The following is an 18,230-nucleotide window of genomic DNA, read 5'->3' on the forward strand; positions in this document are numbered from 1 at the left end:
GTCTTCACCCCTTTTGTAAAAATCGTGCACAAGTATTTTACCAGCCTTTTGTGTCAAATTGTTCACATATTCTGCGTTGATGTAAATCATGCAAATTTCATGGCTATATCTCGAAATCATATGCCATAAATAGAATTTTTATACAAGGAATTTTAAAAAGTTATGTATTTATGTATTTGTGCACATCAGATGACCGGCCTTATATAGGGATGAGAAAAGAACATCATGGCGACTTCTAAAACATCTCGCGGGGAAGTTTGGCGTGGAAGTCTGACCATTGCAAATTCTTGGGAAAGCTCCGTCGGCTAAATAGTGATATTTCCGAGTTTGTTAGTTTGCAACCTTGTTATTGAATCATGCAAGCGTTTCAAAATTCCACTCCCGATAAAATAGATAGATATTTACCTCTTTATACAAGAATGTGAGTTAACTTATGCTAGCGTGCTTTAAAGCAAAACAACATACTCTCGAAACCCCCTCTCCCCTTTTCCCAGTTTGTGATCAAAAAGCGTGGGAATAGAACGTTTATGGGAGAAAATTGTGTACTATTTTGGCGAACGAACTCTATTTCCCAATCAGAGCCTAAGCCTGTGTGCCCTTTAGTAAACGTATCCAGCGAATGCCCGGGTTTTGGTTCTGGATTTATGTTTACAAAAGTTGATAGCGTTGCTTCGTTAGCTCCATACGCTCACCTTGTGAAGTATTTTAAAACAGGATTATTAATTCGAAATCATAAAAGACTTTAAAAGTGAATGTGGGCTCTTTTAAATTAACTCTTACAATCTATAAAGAGATTTGCAAACCGGGCGAGGAGTCTTTTCCGAAAGTGTTCGCAGCTATGATCAAAAGTTTTAATAAACAGTTTATCGATCCCAATTTTATTTCTCATAACATTCTCAAAATTGACATAACTTTTCTAATTTGATTTCGGCGTTTTATGAAAGTTTGACCTTTTCATAAAACAGGAGTTAATAATTGTAAACGGATATAACTTCTTACTTTATGAAAAATGGGGGAAATTTTGTTTATAATACCGGATATCATTATAAAATAGATTTGAAAAGCAGGTTTTTATTCGTATGTGAAATTAAAATTTCATTGAAATTTTAATGTTACAATTTCTATTCTCTGCTACTTTATTATTCACATTTGGCCCAGAAGAGCTTCGCTCTGTTTATTATTGTGAAAGTTTTTTCAAATAATTTATTCATTAGTGCACCTGCGCTGTTGCATTTTCAGTATCACGTTTATTTTGCGCAGTTGTTTTTTACTGTATCAGAGCTTAAACGTAGCAGCAAGTGAAAAGTGTTGGCTCATCTTTTTATACGCTTTATCCAATACTCTTTTCAACAGAAACCAACTCTTAAGAGCCAGCTGTATACTTGTTTAATTATTAACTACTTTCAATCATAACTTACTACTACTCTTTCTAGTTTTTAATCATTTTGTACAAAATACCTTCGCTCATCTTTCTACCTGTCTAAAAAAGCATAAGCGCTTGAATTGTGTATTACTGATAGTTACAAGCACACACGTTTTCAGATTAGATCTTGTTTTACTAACTTACTACAGGTCTTGAGTTGTCTTTAAGAGTTCGAGTGCGTATTTGGTACAAAAACATTACACAAGTTGGCGTTTCTTACGTTTTTGCTTTTCTGATTGTTATCACAGAGCAGAAACAAAAACTTCTGTTTAATTAGCTGGAAGAAATTCTGATTATAAAACCAAAAAGTGAAGTTTTGTAGCAATATTGTAACTTTCAGGCTCTTTTTGATTTACAAAATTGATAATTCGAAGCCAACTGAAAGAATTTGCTTTCATTTTCTCATTAGCCTCAACGACTATCAGATTTTCAGCCTGTAGAATCTATGTTTCAGAAAAAATACAGTTGAATAGTTATTTAATCCTCATACAAATTATACAAATATCTCAAAATTTCATTCCTTGAGTTTTTCAAGTAATTGCAGAAATTGCAGCTAACAACTTGACAGAGTTGAGTGTCGTTTTGTGAAGCATCACTTGAACAATATTCAGCTAAAAGAAGTGTTTGACAAGGTACAAAAGGCATTCAACTTCCGAAAAAAAAAGTAAATTGCCGAACAGAAACTAGTATCTTAAGAGGCGACGAGAAGACACAAACTGTTACAGAACTAGAGACATTGTGAGCGAGAAGGAATTAAAAGCAACAGTCGATTAGTTCGCAATTTCAATTGACTAACCGACTTCAATTGATTAAGTGAGAATGGTGTCAACAGGAGCAGCCCTCTCTACTAGCACGACATCCCTCTCCTCCATTGGATACATTCCCTCATCCACACTCTCCGACTCTCCCACTCCAGGTAAACTCAAACACACCACCGCACCCCCCACCCCCCCCCCCCCCCAGCCCCCCTCACGCACACACACGCACAAGGCACTCTCTCTCTCACACACACACACACACACAAACACACACAGACACACGCACACACACCCACCCACACACGCATACACACACACCCACGCATACAAACACAGACACACACACACACACGCACACAAACACACAACCACACGCACACACACACGCGCGCGCACAAACACGCACACATACACGCAGACAAACTCACACACACACGCGCACATGCACACACACATACACGCACGCACAACCACACCCATCCATCCACTCACCCACCCACGCACTCACAAACACACACACCCACCTGCAAACATACACAAACACACACACACACACACACACACACACACACACACACACACACACACATACACACACACACACCTGCAAACATACACAAACACACACACACACACACACACACACACACACACACACACATACACACACACACCCACCTGCAAACATACACACACACACACACACACACACACACACACACACACACATACACACACACACACACACACACACACCTGCAAACATACACAAACACACACACACACACACACACACACACACACACACATACACACACACACCCACCTGCAAACATACACACACACACACACACACACACATACACACACACCCACCTGCAAACATACACAAACACACACACACACACACACACACACACACACACACACACACACACACAACACACACATACACAGATGCCCTGCCCTTGTTTTTCCTTGTCCATGTCCCCTTCCACCAATATGAATTAGTGCTTGCAAGAAGCACAAATCACATTTTGATCGATCTGGATCTGTATCCCTGAGCTCTATCGCAACTATAATGAGAGCTGAACACATTGGAAAAAATACTTCTCAAATTTTCGAAGGAAAAAATCGTATTTGTTTTCTTTTTCCCACGTGAATAAAATGCAAGTTTCCATGAAAGCTTATGTTGCAAAATAATACGGACGTGTTCTTAACAGTGGTAATTTCCTTATAGCTTAAGAAAACAGAGAACTAGCCATTGCAACTTAAACACAAAAACGAGAATCATTGATTGATTTCGATGACTGCGAAAGGTATTGTTTTTGTACAACAGGTGAAGAGCTGAAGCTGCGGAAGCTGTTCGTGGGTGGTCTACCTTGGAGTAGCACTACAGAGACACTGAAGAAACACTTTGAGCAGTTTGGGGAGATAGAAGAGGCTGCTGTCATATTCGACAAAGAAACTGGCAAATCCAAGGGATTCGGATTCGTAAGTTTTGTTACTCATCCAAAGTTTGCATCTAAAAAGGGCAGATGGTCATGTCTTTTATTTACTTTCCCAATCACTGTTTAGCTTTAACTGAATCTGTTGTGTCTAAACTGTCCTCGAACAAAAAATTTTATTTTTTTGAAAAAAATTTGCTAAAAACAAAAAATACAAAAATATAATCTGAAAAAAACATTGAAGAAATCTGAAAAAAGGGTTCGGAGAAAAATATTTTGTAAAAAGAAAGACTTCTGCCACCTTCATTTTTGTGCTTAATGATGGTATTCTTTTTCCAGTAGATTATGATCGCATACTACGGCAACGTTCGAATCCGATCATTGTACAGTTTTTGACATCTTTAATAATTACACGAATAACTCTACACGAATAATTATTGAGTTATATTCTCACATACAATAGGTCTATCATAATTCAGAAATCACAGTTTATCCAAAAGTTACATTCAGTTTCAAATATTTCGTTAACCAAATTTCAATAGTAAAATTCTGCACAAAGTTACCTCGTCTTTTTTTCTAATTTAAATTTTTTCTCCTTTTCTAGTGTTTTGTCTATGAGACAACCTTTGTTGATTTACATTTACATACGGTTCAGAACACAAAATAGTATAATAAGTTCCTTGAAAAAAGACAAATTTTAAAATCAATTTTTGAAATATTCAAAAGTTTCCAGTTTTTCCGGTAAAAAGTTTTCAAAAAAAAATCCAGTTTCCAGTTTTTTTTTTTAAATCAATATAGTTTAATGGTAAGACAGGACTTTACAGAATCAGCAAATTTGTCTAGTTTGGGTTGGCTGTTAAATTTTAAGTAGCATATTGAATTTGTTTTCCCCAAGGCTGCTTTAACTAATGAAAACTAAAGTCAAGGGTTTGATGCACTTGTTAAAACAGCAACTAAGATCAAATACTCATTCTCGTTGACAAAATTTTCCAACAAACATGACACAACCAAAAACGAACATTCAATTTATCTGTCACTTTTTTGCTGCAAAGAAAAACTAATGTTTTTTAATCAGAAAATTAAGTTTTTGATTGAAAAAATGGTGAAATTTTTCTGACGGAATAAAACTTATGAAAAGCAAAAGAAATACATTATTGAAACAAAGAAAACTCACCATACAAAAAGATTTCATTCTCTTCAGAAAAAAAACAGTAACGGGAATGCTTTGCAGTGGTCAGTCCCTAGTCGTTCTGACTGAGAGCAAAATGCTGGTTCATAATGTGCAAACTAAACATTTTATCGATACTTAAATGAATTGTTTCACTTGTTTCACTGTTTTGAGAACATAACATATAAACTCAACTCTATTGACTACAACATTGATTCGAAGATTCACTTCTGAAATTAAATTCGTTGAATTTCAAGATTGCTTGGCCGAGGCCTCACCCTTAATCCACCCCTAATTAGCGGGGATTTCGGGGCGAAATTCGTAATGAAGAGTGCAAAGAGTGTTAAAATAATTTAAAAATCCACCTTTACTCCAGCGGTTTTTTAAGAGGGCAAAGTTTAAAAATACACCACCATTTCTCCACTTAGTTAATGGTGGAAAAGTGTAATTGTAGGTGTAAGTATAGCAATAAGAGTGCAAAAAATATAAAGTGTAATTAATAAAAGTGTAAAAAACTGTTTTTTACACCTTCCAATCTTTTTTTTTAATTATAATGTTTATTACAGCCTTCAACCCTTAATTAAGCTGAAAAATAGGGTTGTATTTTTTAGCACTCTTAACACTCTTTTCTGCGTTATTTTTAAGGAAAATCCTCGACCCGTGTCGTGAGATTCTAATAAATTTTACATCTTGTTTCCATTTATTTCAGCCAGAGCTGATGATTTAATAATTTTTTTATATAAACTTCCAATATCATTTTTTTCGTTAAAAATGTGAGCTTTAGAACAACGGTAAATTGCAGTCTTCAACTTTGTTTTCGTGTTCAAAGCAGTCGGCATTTGCCTTACATATATTTTCCGCATTTTCCAATAGAAACCTCCTTTAGAAGCTTTAGAATTAAATTTTAGAAGCCTCCTTAATGTCTCATGACTTCCGATTGTGCGGGTTTCATTATCCCAATTGCAAACTAAATAGTGTGGGTTCCACTATCCTAACTGAAAACCCGATTGTGTGGGTTTTACTATTCCAAATGAAAACACGATTGATTAAATTTAACTAATTATCAGTTTTTTTTTCTTACCTGACCAAAGTGGGGAGAATAGAAAAATATATTTCATATCTGGAAAACTGAAATGAACTGTTGAAAATCGATTTGTTAAACTGGTGATCTGCTGTTTTATAAACCTGATCATGGTAACCAAGTTAATTGTTAATTGAAATTTATTTTTCCAATAATGTTCAAAATTTCAAGCCACAATTTTGATTGATTCAGTTTCTGTGCAGGTCACGATGAAGGAGCGAAAGAGTGCTGACGAAGCATGTAAGGACCCCAATCCTTACATAGACGGACGAAAGGCCAATGTCAACTTGGCATTCCTGGGCCAAAAGCCCCGAACCCACAGCTTCTCAGGAAGTAAGTAGACGGTTCCATTTATGGAGTGATTTCTATTAATTTAACAACGTTGACTATTGGTCTATGATCTGAGCAAGCTGTTCACGATTATATCCTTCTGTTACTCAGAACAATGCCAAAAATTTTGTGTTGTATTTTTGGAGATTTTTTTCTATTATAGCCCGTCATCTTAATACTCATATGGCGCACATTTCCCGTTCCCAATTACCGTATACATACCACAATGGGACTATAATATATCACTGTTTTCTAACTATACCAACTGCTGGTAGAAAGTTGTGACCCGAAGATGATATCATTTTTCTTCTCACCAAACTTTTGTGAAGCCGTACCATTGCTAGTTTGGCATCTCATAAACTGGGTTATTATGGCCTGACTATATTCCCTCAGCTGAAACTAAATTTTATTGATACATGCAAGAGACGGGATTGTCGTCAAATATCATAATTTAAGAAGGATATGATGGTTGAATAGCTCCTCAAAATTTTGTGTTATAGTTTCTGTCTGTTGCTCTAATCTAAAACTGTAAGAAAAGTGCGGCTAAATATTTATTCTTTTCTTGATAATATTTCATTAAGTCAGTTTTGTATGTTTTTGTGTATTTCTTCATCTGCAGCTCTTGAACGGTTCAATCAGCCCACAAACCAGCAAATATTTAATAAGTTATTGTCATTTGGATTCAAGATAAAAAGAAATTGAACAAGAGGGAAAAAATGACAAAAAACATGACATCAACTCCTCTAGCTATAAAAAAGACTTGGGCGATATTTCAAACGCACTGGAAATGAAAATGTTATTCTTAAATTTTTCCGCAAAATTTTGCAGATTTTCGTTTTTTTTTCAAGAAAACGCAGTATTTGAAACAAAGCAAAACTTTAATCTATTGGCACTTTGTTTGCTATAAACCAAAAACTATAGTTCTTTTGTTATTGCCCCTAGTGTTTTGTATTTTGTTTATAGTTGTGTTGGATCAATTAAACCTCTGGAGTTTCAATCAGTTCGGAATCCAGAATAATCAACTTAATTAAATAAACCAATTTAATCAAGAGCTAAAAAATCATTATCATACAGAATATAACATTTAATGAACGTTAAAAAATATTAGAGTGTAATTTCAAAAAAAGGACGCTGTGATCATAAGTTGGAGTCTGAGACAGTAGCTCACTTTAAGAGCGCTTAGGTAGATTCCCGCAGTGTGAAGAAGTTGGTTTATGAGAGAGTAGAAGATTCCAATTAGCTTATGGTATCTCCCACTAGAATTAGCATTAAATCAACATAACAAGCCAGTCGTTGCTCTAATAAAATCAGTTTTGTCAACATTTCGTTTGTATTGTTAAGATAAGGGAGCCAAAATTGATTGCACTCCTGTTCTGCAAAAAAAAATGCGTAGCTGAACAAAAAACGCAATTTGATGTTCTATTTGTTGAGTCCAGCTCAATTTTCCAAAACTTTCTTATGAAAAAAAAACAGATTTTCCGAGATTCCTCAGCCCTCAGATCTACATTTAGATGTCTAATAAGAGATGTAAAAATTAACTGGTAGTCTTGAAGTAAATTTTCATTTTTAGCAAGTAAAACCAATATTTTCTTGGTGTTGATGAAAGTTGGGGGTGGTATGGTTGATAGAGAGAACTGGTGAATCCGTTCGGAAGACTGGACGCTGGAGAAATACACAAATACCAGTTATTTCCATTCACTTGCGATAAACTCTTCAACAAATGTTCCTTTTGTCTAGGTTTGGCCAAATGGAGCCAACAGTTAAGCAAGAGGTAACGAAATGCAATGATGCAGTCGTGACCTTTTGACCTCTGAGACAGAGGGACAAAGGTCAGACGACGAAAATAGAGAGTTCTTGTTAATGTTGAGCGAGAGAGTTTTGTTGATGTAATTTGACCTGGTTTTGAATTGACATGACTTGTATTGTTGATTGGGAAACTTATTTAATCACTTAATAAACAACAACAGCAGCCGTTTTTAACAACAGTATTAATAATACCACGACTACTCAATTCTTATTCTTGTTGTGCTATGCTTAATTTTCTGGTGGTGCGTTCGTGTCGTTTAATTTATTCGGCTGATGTTTTCGGATTCTGGCTGTGAAACACAACACAACACAATACTATAAACACACACAAATACACTCCACGTGATTTGATAGCGATTTGAGTCTGCTCTTTTTACTGCTGTTTATTGATGTTTTGTTTGCCCGGAGTTCCTCTACTGTAAACAACAACAAAAAATTTAATAATTATCAGCAACAACTACCTTTCTCAGTTTTTGGTTAGATTTTGACACACACCTGCTTGCAAACATCCGGTTCATTGTGCCGACGTCTCATTTAGCAGAAAGGAGAGAGATGATGCAACACAAAATATGTGAAACTTAGCCGATCACTATTTCACGCAACCATTACAATTAGTGAGCGCGCGACCTTTTTGACCTTTTTGACAAGTCTTGGCGAAGACGTGCACGAGACTGACTGGCGTAAAAAGTGACGTGATCATAGCTCTTAATCAGTACTGAAAAAAGACTTGTCCAGTTCTCAAATTGACTTGTCGTTAAGTCCGGGCGGTCGGGTTCTCGGCCCAGTCTTTTATACTTGACTTTTTATACTTGGCTAAATCCTCTGCCAGTCCATAGTTCAAACCGGCAACAAACTGTTAAATTATAAGTCAATTCTTTAGTGAGACGTCGGCTATGTGAACCGATTTTTGCCTGCAACTGTTCATGGGCTTCCTGCCTTCTCCTGATTTGTTGACTTTTCGACAAGAGTAGAGTAACTGCACACTATTTGAATTTGGTTCTCAAATTTGATTATTAGTTGCACATGCCGACGTAAGGAAAATAAAATTCAATTAACCGATAGGCTTGGGCTGAGTGTGTGGGGTTCAAAAAGGAGGTGGGACCAACTTGGGAAAATGCCCGCTTAATGACCAAAACGAAAGCTTCAAACTGATATATTTTGGTCATTTACGAGCGATAAATCTGTTTATTTATCCCGATTGAAAACCAGTAATACCCTAGTTAAAATGCTATCTTAGTTCAAATCTTACCCAGAACGGAATTAATGAAGATTTTGAGGGAGGGGATTATTGATTGCTGACTTGGGCAAAATCTTTGGAAATAGGTGACCCAATCCCTTGTTGATCATTTATAATTTTCACACCTTGGGTATCCCTGAAACTCTGATCAAACCCAATTTAGCCCAAATTTTCCCCAGATATCTGGGGTGCCAGTCAGGGTGGGAATTTGGGTTTTGAGGGCTGGCCGGGTATGGAAAAGCGGCGTGGGTTTCCCTGTTTACAAGCTTAGCAATAAACTACAACATATGACATGTAATCGGAGGACTTAGGAGACGACAAACATTTTGACAGTTGTTTGTTGTGTATGGCCAAAACATAGCAGGGGGCTGCTGACCTAGAGCAACTTTCTACACGGTCAAAATTGGAAATGATCAAATAAATGCCTTCTCATAAGCAAAACATTAAGAAAAAAAATGTTCAAGGTCAAAACAGACTTTTATTTTTTTAATTACTCAGATTAGTGACAACAGAAACAAATATTTTACGTCATTGGCTCGTAAATGCTTATTTTTGAAATCAACCTTCTGTTTTTAATTATCTTCATGTTCATATCATGACATAATAATGCACTATGGTAAAATACGATAGACGATATTAAAAAGTGGTCAAAATCATGAATTAAGAAACTTAGAAACTAAGTTACTAGTGATGCATAATTTACCCCAGTCGAATTCGAATAGTTATCTTGCAAGATCTTGCTAGCTTCTGACAGATAGCCATCATCTTGCAAGATCTTGCAAGATAACCATTTTTTGCGCGAATCTTGCAAGCTCTTGCATGATATACATCTGGTCTCTACTGGTAACTCTATACATCTGGTGACTCCGTAATTTTTAGATCAAAATTAAATGATTTTGATCTGCTCGTGTCAGAACGGTGTCTCATCGTAACGTACGCGTTAAAAGTTTGCCAGTTCAATTCTCAGTAATTCCCTCCCTAAACACTAGGGTAGCATCAGTGTATCTCTAAAAGTTATGGCACAATCCATAGAGGAATAACTTGCAAAGTCACCGCCTGTATCTAAGAACAGATAGGTGCAACAAACCTTCGAAGAATGTTTTCACTACCTCGACCCTCAATTAAAATTGCTCAGAATTCACATTCGGTTCCAAAAGGAAACCAATTTTTTTTTATTTCACAAACCAGTTAAATTTCCGAAACATTTCGAGAAACACAGGGCTGCATTAAATGCAACCAAGGTTAAGAAACAGTTCTTTAGTAAACTCTAGATTTAAATTGAAAGACAGTTTTTTTGGAGCGTTGATGCATCATTTCATTATATTACTGATAACTTTTTTCTCAATTGAATTTCTGCACTTTACATTTTACTATTTCAACATTTACAATGATAAGTTCAGTGCTATCTAGCGCAGGTCTAACGAGATCTCAGCAGGTGCAAAACAAAATTGAGATAAAATAAGAAAAAAATATCTTTCATACCGATACTTTAACCGGCAAATCGACAATTTTTACAGAGCCTTAGAGAAAAAACACGGTTTTCATTATCATCAACAGAAATTGGAACATTATCAACAACAATCATTCAAATTTACCAAACGGAAGATTCAAGAACTCTGACTGATAAGAAACTAATTGTTAGAGTACACACTCTAGTAATCAAGTTGCGATCAGATCACAAGATGGAGCTTGAAATGATAGCTCAATATAAGAGAGCATAGTAAGACTCTCGCAGTGTTGACCAGTTGGCTCAATGGAGAGCACAGGATTGCAATCAATTAAGAGACTGTGTGGTCGCAACCCGCAAATGTCCCAAACATTACTCGCACTATAATGGCGTTGACATTGAATCAACATAATGAGCAAAGAACTGCTCTGATTCTAATATTCTCTAAAGGGCTTAGTATTCAAGGCTTTTACAACTTTTATATTATGGAATACTAACCAGGACAGCCAAAAATTGTTCAGCGAAATGATTTATCAAATTTTCTGAAACGACAAAACCAATTAATTTGTTCTTACCACTCTGTTCAAGATCAGGAAATAGTTTTATTCTTTTTACGTTAGTACAAAATTTCTGATCAGTAATTTAAAGAAATTTAAATATTCAGTTGCTTTGTTGTTTTAATTTTGCTCAAAACCGATACCATTTGGTTTCCTTTTGTTTTTATCTCATTCAATTGTAATTGACAACAACTATCGTTGCGTGTTCCAGCTTAGATTCCATTATTAGCTCGATCAGTATGTTTTTTTATTATATAAGGACAGTTTACTATAATAAAAAAGAAAAGGAATAAGTATGAGCTAAAGGTCTGATTGTTTCGTTCTTTTCTCTTACTTGAACCTAATTGGAGACTCTAGTGTGTTGTTAAGCCTTTAACCTAAAAACGCATGACGAAGCGTTGTTTTGCCTCTTTTGTCGATATTGATGAGGAACACCTCTAATTGGTCGGTCCAACTCATTTTTCTCATTTACAGCGAAAATGTTTGGGAAATATTGTCCAATTCCCATAACATTTTACTTGACAGAGTTTTTCAAAATTACCCAAAAAGTATTTACAAAAATTTTTCCAAAATAACATTTTACATGTCTTGCAAATTTTAGCTAGAAAGTTAGGTATGTTTTATAAGAAAAATGTGTCGAAGCCTTTCAAATCACAATCTATTCACTACAAATTTTAATTGTAATCAATTACGCCTTATTTCAAGGCACTAATGTGATGTTAGAATTGCTTTTAATGTGATAATCGGAGAATACGGAAAAATAACCTAAAAATTGTAAAATGTCCAAAGAGTTTTTAAAAAATTATAAAAACTTATAGTCTCAAAACCCAATACTCATTATTTAATTGATGAATCAGCAATAAAAACGATTTTATAATTCAATAGGATGCGACCTCTTTCTTTTCTGAGAATAAGATGAAAAGAAGCATATCTCACAAAACCAAAAAAATTTTTGAGAACAAATTTTTTAAAACCATAAGTCGTAGCAACCATAAACCATCAAATAAATAATAGTAAATAGATTAGCGTTTACTGCATATGGAAGCCAATTGGACATGTCTTTACTGAAACCAAGTAAAAAACTATAAAACTAAAAATAATACTGGCAGATTTCAAAATTGCACCCATATTTTACGCAAAAACGGTGTTGAGGGCAAAAATGTGAGCTTTTCGCTGAAACTATAATGAATGTTCATTGGCCTTAAATCTGATTCGTAAATGGAAAATCGTTTCGCGCTTTGATTATAAATTGTACTGTTTGCGGTTTTCAAACTAAGGTGAGCTCTTTTTTCTGCTTTCGCCTCATGCTAATCTCCAAAATTTAATTATTATACCAACATTTACCACAATTGCTACGAACGCAAATCATCGTGTCGTGTCAATCAGAATATTTACTTGATGTTTTGCTATGCTGTTGTTGATATTTCAGTTATGTTTGACATATTTAAACCTTATTTATATACTTTCGATAGCTATGGCTGTTTGCTCATGTAATAATTTTACATAATTTCTATTAATAAATTACAACCCACACTTTTGATTCTGGCATTTTTACTAGTGGGCTTTTCCCGGCAGCTTTTGTCCATACATTGAGCGTTTGAGATAACATTCCTATTCGGCATAATTAACAATCGAGTTCTGCTGTGGGTTTCAAACTTTCATTCCGTTGTTGTTGTTAATAATAATAATAAACAAATATTCGAGTGGTATTAATTTTTCTATCAACAATAAACAGACCCATTTCTTAGTTTACAAATATGTTTACGACAATCCCCTATAAAAATTTACAGAATACGTGAAGAATTCCGATAAATTTGCCTGAACATTTTCTAGGTAACTTCACCTGCATGTTTTAAGAGTAGACTTTATTTATTGTTTTTAACAAGAACAAAAATGGGAACAAGTGTGAAAAATTTCGAACAAACGTTGCTATGTATTGCTCTTAGTTACTTACAAATGAAAGTAAATGGCACAACTTTAGAAATAATTCATAGATTTATCTGACAAAAATCACGAATGCATCAAAGTAACTTTAATTTTTCAAGGAAAAACGTTATGAAATAACAAAGAGGCGGGTCTGTTTGTTGACGTGTCCTTTTATCGATTGCCAGTTTAAACAATCTACACAACATTCTTAAACCGAGAGAGCATTTATTTTCCGATGTGGCTTTTTAACAATCACTGTAGACTTGATTTGATTGAGAGAGAAGAGAGTTGTGAACAGAACTTGTTTTCACATATTTGTGATTGTGCTATGAGCTGATATGGCATTGTTTATTGCTGTTTATTGTGATTTTCGTACTTTTGTCAGGTATGGTGAATTGGATGTGTTTTCAGGCAACCCTAATCTGGCAGCTCTTGGACTGCGCCCGGGTGCAATCACCCCCACATCTCCGGGTCTCATGGGGCATCCGGCGCACATTGGGTAAATTTATTTTTTAATTGAGATTGTATCCAGTGAACAGAATTATTGAGATATAGCTCAGGCGGAAAGTAGTTTCTTTAATTTTTTTAACGGCCAAAACTCTTTGTTTCCACTCTTTGAATTATATGGTGCTACCACGTTACAAATGGCAGCAAACTTCTGTGGAATCTCAGAAAAAAATCATGAAGAATTTTCGCTAAGCAAAATAAGAACACGAAAATATGGGCATCCAGTATGAAACCTGGAGCTGCCTGGGTTCAATAGTATATGAATAGTGTAGTCGACCTCGTGTAGTTTCTATCAAGCAGGGTTTCTGAAGATTATGACAACTTTAAGTGAATTTTATCTTCATCAAACAATGAAATCTACTCATCTAAAATACTGAAAAAAATGTAATTACTGTAAAATTTGGTGTTCCAATGTTATTACGAAAATTTTAATCTTTGCAGGTGTTTCAAAATACAAGTTTTCTTACCATGATCTCATAAAAGTTCGTCAAGATCTAGTATGAAAACTTGCCTCTCAAAATCTTTGTAAAAAGTCAAGTTTTGTCCAAAACAATTGTAAAACGTGAAGCCATTTTTATTTCTCTGTTTTATTAATTGGCGTTTCAAGTTCGATTGTTGACAACAAATATTGTGTACAGAATGCACGGAGCAGCACTGGGAATGCCAGGTGGTAACTACCTCTACCCTGGTCACCACGGGGGCATCTCCCCCATGACAGCTGCAGCTGCTCTCATGCTCCAACAGAACCTGGCTATAGCTGCGATACAGCAACAGCAGCAACAACAGCAACAGTTGGCTCTCGCTGCAGCCGCCCTTCAGCAACAGCAAGCTGGGGCACACCACCACCACCACCACCACCCTCAACCAGGTATGGTGTGTTGGGGGGGGGGGGGGGGGGGTAGGGGGTAGGGGGGTATCAGCATACAACTACGGTGAAAATGGACTTGGCCATCTGTTACTCTTATAACCCATTCTCTAATAATTCTTTCTCGTTCCTCAGTGCTTCATATCTGTAACCAAGTTTACGTTAAGGTGTAAAGCTTATATTAAGGCTATGTCTGGCATATCTCAAGCACAATTTACGTTTAGTTATTTACGTCTGATCCTAGTCATTTAACCCGTGCTATAAATTTACAGCGCAAAATGTAAGTTTTTTTTAACAAAACAGCCGCTCCTCATCATTTTTCAGATAATTCTTTTTGGCTATTTTATGTGGATGAATTCTGGAAATGTCTTCATAAATTACGAATACAAGTGGAATTTCTGTAAAAAACATTTATTTCATTGGAGAAATTTTTGAATATACAAGGCGGAAATGATTAATTAACGTCATCGATTCTTAGTTGCCCATTAGTTACTAGTTATTTAGTTAGATACTAGTTTTATTTCAGTGCTTATCAAAAATTTTCTATTTCAAAAAGTTGAATTTACTTTTAGGTCACGCGGCCAGTACCGCTTTAGTTCCCGCTGGACAGTTGCATGGCTCTACAGCAGTGCACGGGGCATCGGCCATTACACAACATTCGGGAGGTTTTCAGGGAAGCGGCTCCTCTGCCGTTGGAGTGGCAGGTGCCGGGGGAGCAGGAGGGGGAATGACGTCACAGCTGCAGCTGTTAGAAATCCATAATGCGATATACAGTGCGGGTACGTTTTGTTCAAGGTTTCAAATCGACTTAGAAGCTCCGCTTTAATTTTAGAAACTAAGATTGGTTCCCGCTGCTTATTTTTTGATAACACCTAACATAATCTCTCGGAACCGCTTTTCATTTCAGTCATGTGCATTTTTTTACACGGCTTTTTATATTATCCGTTCAAAAAAGTTAGGCCGGTCAGCTTCTTTTGTTTTTAAATTTAGTTCTTTTCAAGTGTGAGAAACAAGTTTATAATCGGGCTATTAGAGTAAACAAAAAAGATTGTTTTTGGATATATTTACTGGAGGGGGGTATGGTATCCAAAAGGATGAAAGTCAATTGTACAACAATAAGAAAATGAATAATTTGTATCGAAAGGCCAGTGGAGGACACGTAGAATAGGCGTACATTATTTTGGTTTTTTTTGATATGGCTTAAGTTAATAGCTTTGGACGATCAAATTATACAATCTGGATAAAATCTGTCCTGAAACTTTAGTTATCGGATAAAAAATGTTAGAAAACTTAACTTAATTTATCGACTCAGGAAGAACGTTGCTCTTGAGTTAGTTGTTCAAATTAAATAATAAATGTCCATCTATAACCCTGATTCATAACTGATTAACTCTATTAATTAAGATAAACTAGAATTAGATCTTAAATTTGTTCACCAGGTGTCCACTCCTCAGGCGCATCCCCGGCAGCCTCCGTCCTCCACCCTGGCCACCCCCACCACCCCACCCACCCCTCAGTGCCTTCTCTCTCTGCTGCAGCCGCAGTCACAGCACCCAACCCTCCCTCTCAGCAGGACCACCCCGCACCTGCCCACCTGATGAGCATTCACGGTGCCCAGGCGGGTGTACCCTTGACCCCGGCTACTGCAGCCCAGCTAGCTCTTCTGTCTCAACTGACCAATGCTTCCAACAATGCTGCCGGAAGCCAATCTCCTTAACTGTATTACGATTATTCTTATCCATAAAATTAGCTGCCTATTGCTTCGTGAAGAACTTCATAAAAATTTATTGAAACTCTATAACTGTTGTTGGTTATTAATTTGTTTCCTTTTCCAACGATGAGAGGTTTCTTCACACATACACAAAAACTGAAGACATGCTAAAAAGAGGACAAAGTATGTTGTCCGTGTTTAAATTTATGTTAGCATCAGAAAAAACGACTTAAATTTACATAACGGATGTTCATACACTTCCTGGTGAAGTCAAGCTCAAATATTGTGGGAAAACGAAACGGTCATTACCAGACCCAGAAAGACCTAATTGAATCATAATAAATCTTTTTGTATCTTTGATTCAGAAGCCAATGTACATTCATTGAAGAACAATGTAAAATACTTAATATATTGCTGGTCCAAAAGTGCAATAATCTATTTTTAATCATATTCATTATTGTTGTTATTATATAATTATTATATAACCAATCAAAGGATCACACTTTTTTTCTTTTTGATGTCAGTAATTTTTAATATACCAATCTGATATTAATTTGATTTTCTCATTAAATTAGAATTTTGTATTTTATTCTTTTAAAACAAAGAAGCTGGAGGACGCAAGTAAAGTCGAACGAGCGTAGAGCATAATTTGATAAAAAGTGAGACTTCAAGCCGAATGATTCCCGAGATCTGATTGGTTGATTTGTAAATCATAAATTTAAAGCAAATTGTGAAAATAAACGAAAAACAGCGAAACGAAGTTCTACTCGTGGTTGCAACACCTTCATAAATGTTGAAAAAAAAGAGCGAAAAGCAACTTTCAGGGGTTCAAAATAACAAAAACCATTAACATTTGGTCGCACAAAAATATACTGCTCAATTAAAAACCCCGAGTGGTGTTTGTAATCTATATTTGAATAGTTTGGTTTCCTATTTTGATTTCTAAAGTTCTAACATTTTGGCGTAATTTTTGAGAAAGAGCACAGTTTCTAAACCATCGGCGACTTCGTTTAATAAAAGTTCCAAATCCATTTGGTAGATATCGCAGAAGCGAGCCAGAGGAGAGAGTGTTGAAGATCACACGTCCAGTTCTGGATAATGTTTTCTCACTTGAAGTGTATCTTTAGTTGAAAAACAATTTACGTGTTAGGCAATGTGATCGCAAAAAAGATACATCGAAAACTATCGTGCGATGCCAGAGACTGGACGCGTTAAGGAGCCGTGAGCCGTCTTATCCTAACAAATCCTCATTCAGAAGATGTGTTCACAAATCAGCCAAATTCTTTTTTGTTTTAGGGCTTTGAGTACCATGACAACACCTACCGTAACCAAAGATCATGGGGGGGGGGACTGTGTGGGCATTGAAAAAGAAAATGAGGGGTCCTGATTTATCAGGCTGCTCGACGACATTAGCATAAGGTCTTGAGTTTAAATTAGATTCAACCTGAGCCATCATTCTCCAAAGATATCGAAGTTAAACGCTTTGGTCCTAAGATAGTTAAGAGAGTCCTCTTTCTACTCTAGATGAACCGCTCAGCAGCGCCAAGAACTGAGGCCCATAAATATTTTTCTTGTGTTCTTGTGTTTTTTGATAGCAGCTAAAACTTTTCAGTTCCCGTCGCCTTCAAGGCACATCTGTAATTCCTCGGACGCTATGGTAAACGGTTACATGGGTACCGGTAACCCGAGTATCGCATACTATCTGCTATCAGAAATACAGCTAATATGTAAAAAAAAGTGTAAATTGACAGCTTTGAATTACTACCATCTATAAATTAAGCTAATTCAATGGAGATTGAGGTGACAAAAGAGCATTCAGTTCAGTATACCTAATATCCAAGGATAGCAGAGAAAGAATTACGTAATATGTATATATGCAACCTGATAGACGCTCACAAAACTAACAAAACAGTGACATAATTTACATAAGGTAATATGTACCAAAAAGTCGCTTATACAACATCAC

The 18,230-nt window shown here is 35.9% G+C and overlaps 2 protein-coding genes across 4 annotated transcripts in view; one reads left to right on the top strand and one right to left on the bottom strand.

The window, feature by feature from the left end:
* The window catches only part of LOC142358300 (bridge-like lipid transfer protein family member 3B), a 381,846-nt gene that overhangs the window by 180,894 nt on the left and 182,722 nt on the right, over nucleotides 1-18,230 (bottom strand). The window lies entirely within an intron of this gene.
* Nucleotides 579-16,853, top strand: LOC142358225 (uncharacterized). The gene is made up of 7 exons (XM_075409675.1): nucleotides 579-2,339; nucleotides 3,521-3,675; nucleotides 6,082-6,211; nucleotides 13,593-13,680; nucleotides 14,327-14,556; nucleotides 15,126-15,332; nucleotides 15,993-16,853. Exons 1-7 carry the CDS (start codon nucleotides 2,243-2,245, stop codon nucleotides 16,268-16,270), a joined length of 1,185 nt encoding a protein of 394 aa, XP_075265790.1. The 5' UTR covers nucleotides 579-2,242; the 3' UTR covers nucleotides 16,271-16,853.

The sequence above is a fragment of the Convolutriloba macropyga genome, chromosome 2 (genome assembly GCF_964194025.1).
Source record: "Convolutriloba macropyga chromosome 2, txConMacr16.3, whole genome shotgun sequence".
Classification (NCBI taxonomy): domain Eukaryota; kingdom Metazoa; phylum Xenacoelomorpha; order Acoela; family Convolutidae; genus Convolutriloba; species Convolutriloba macropyga.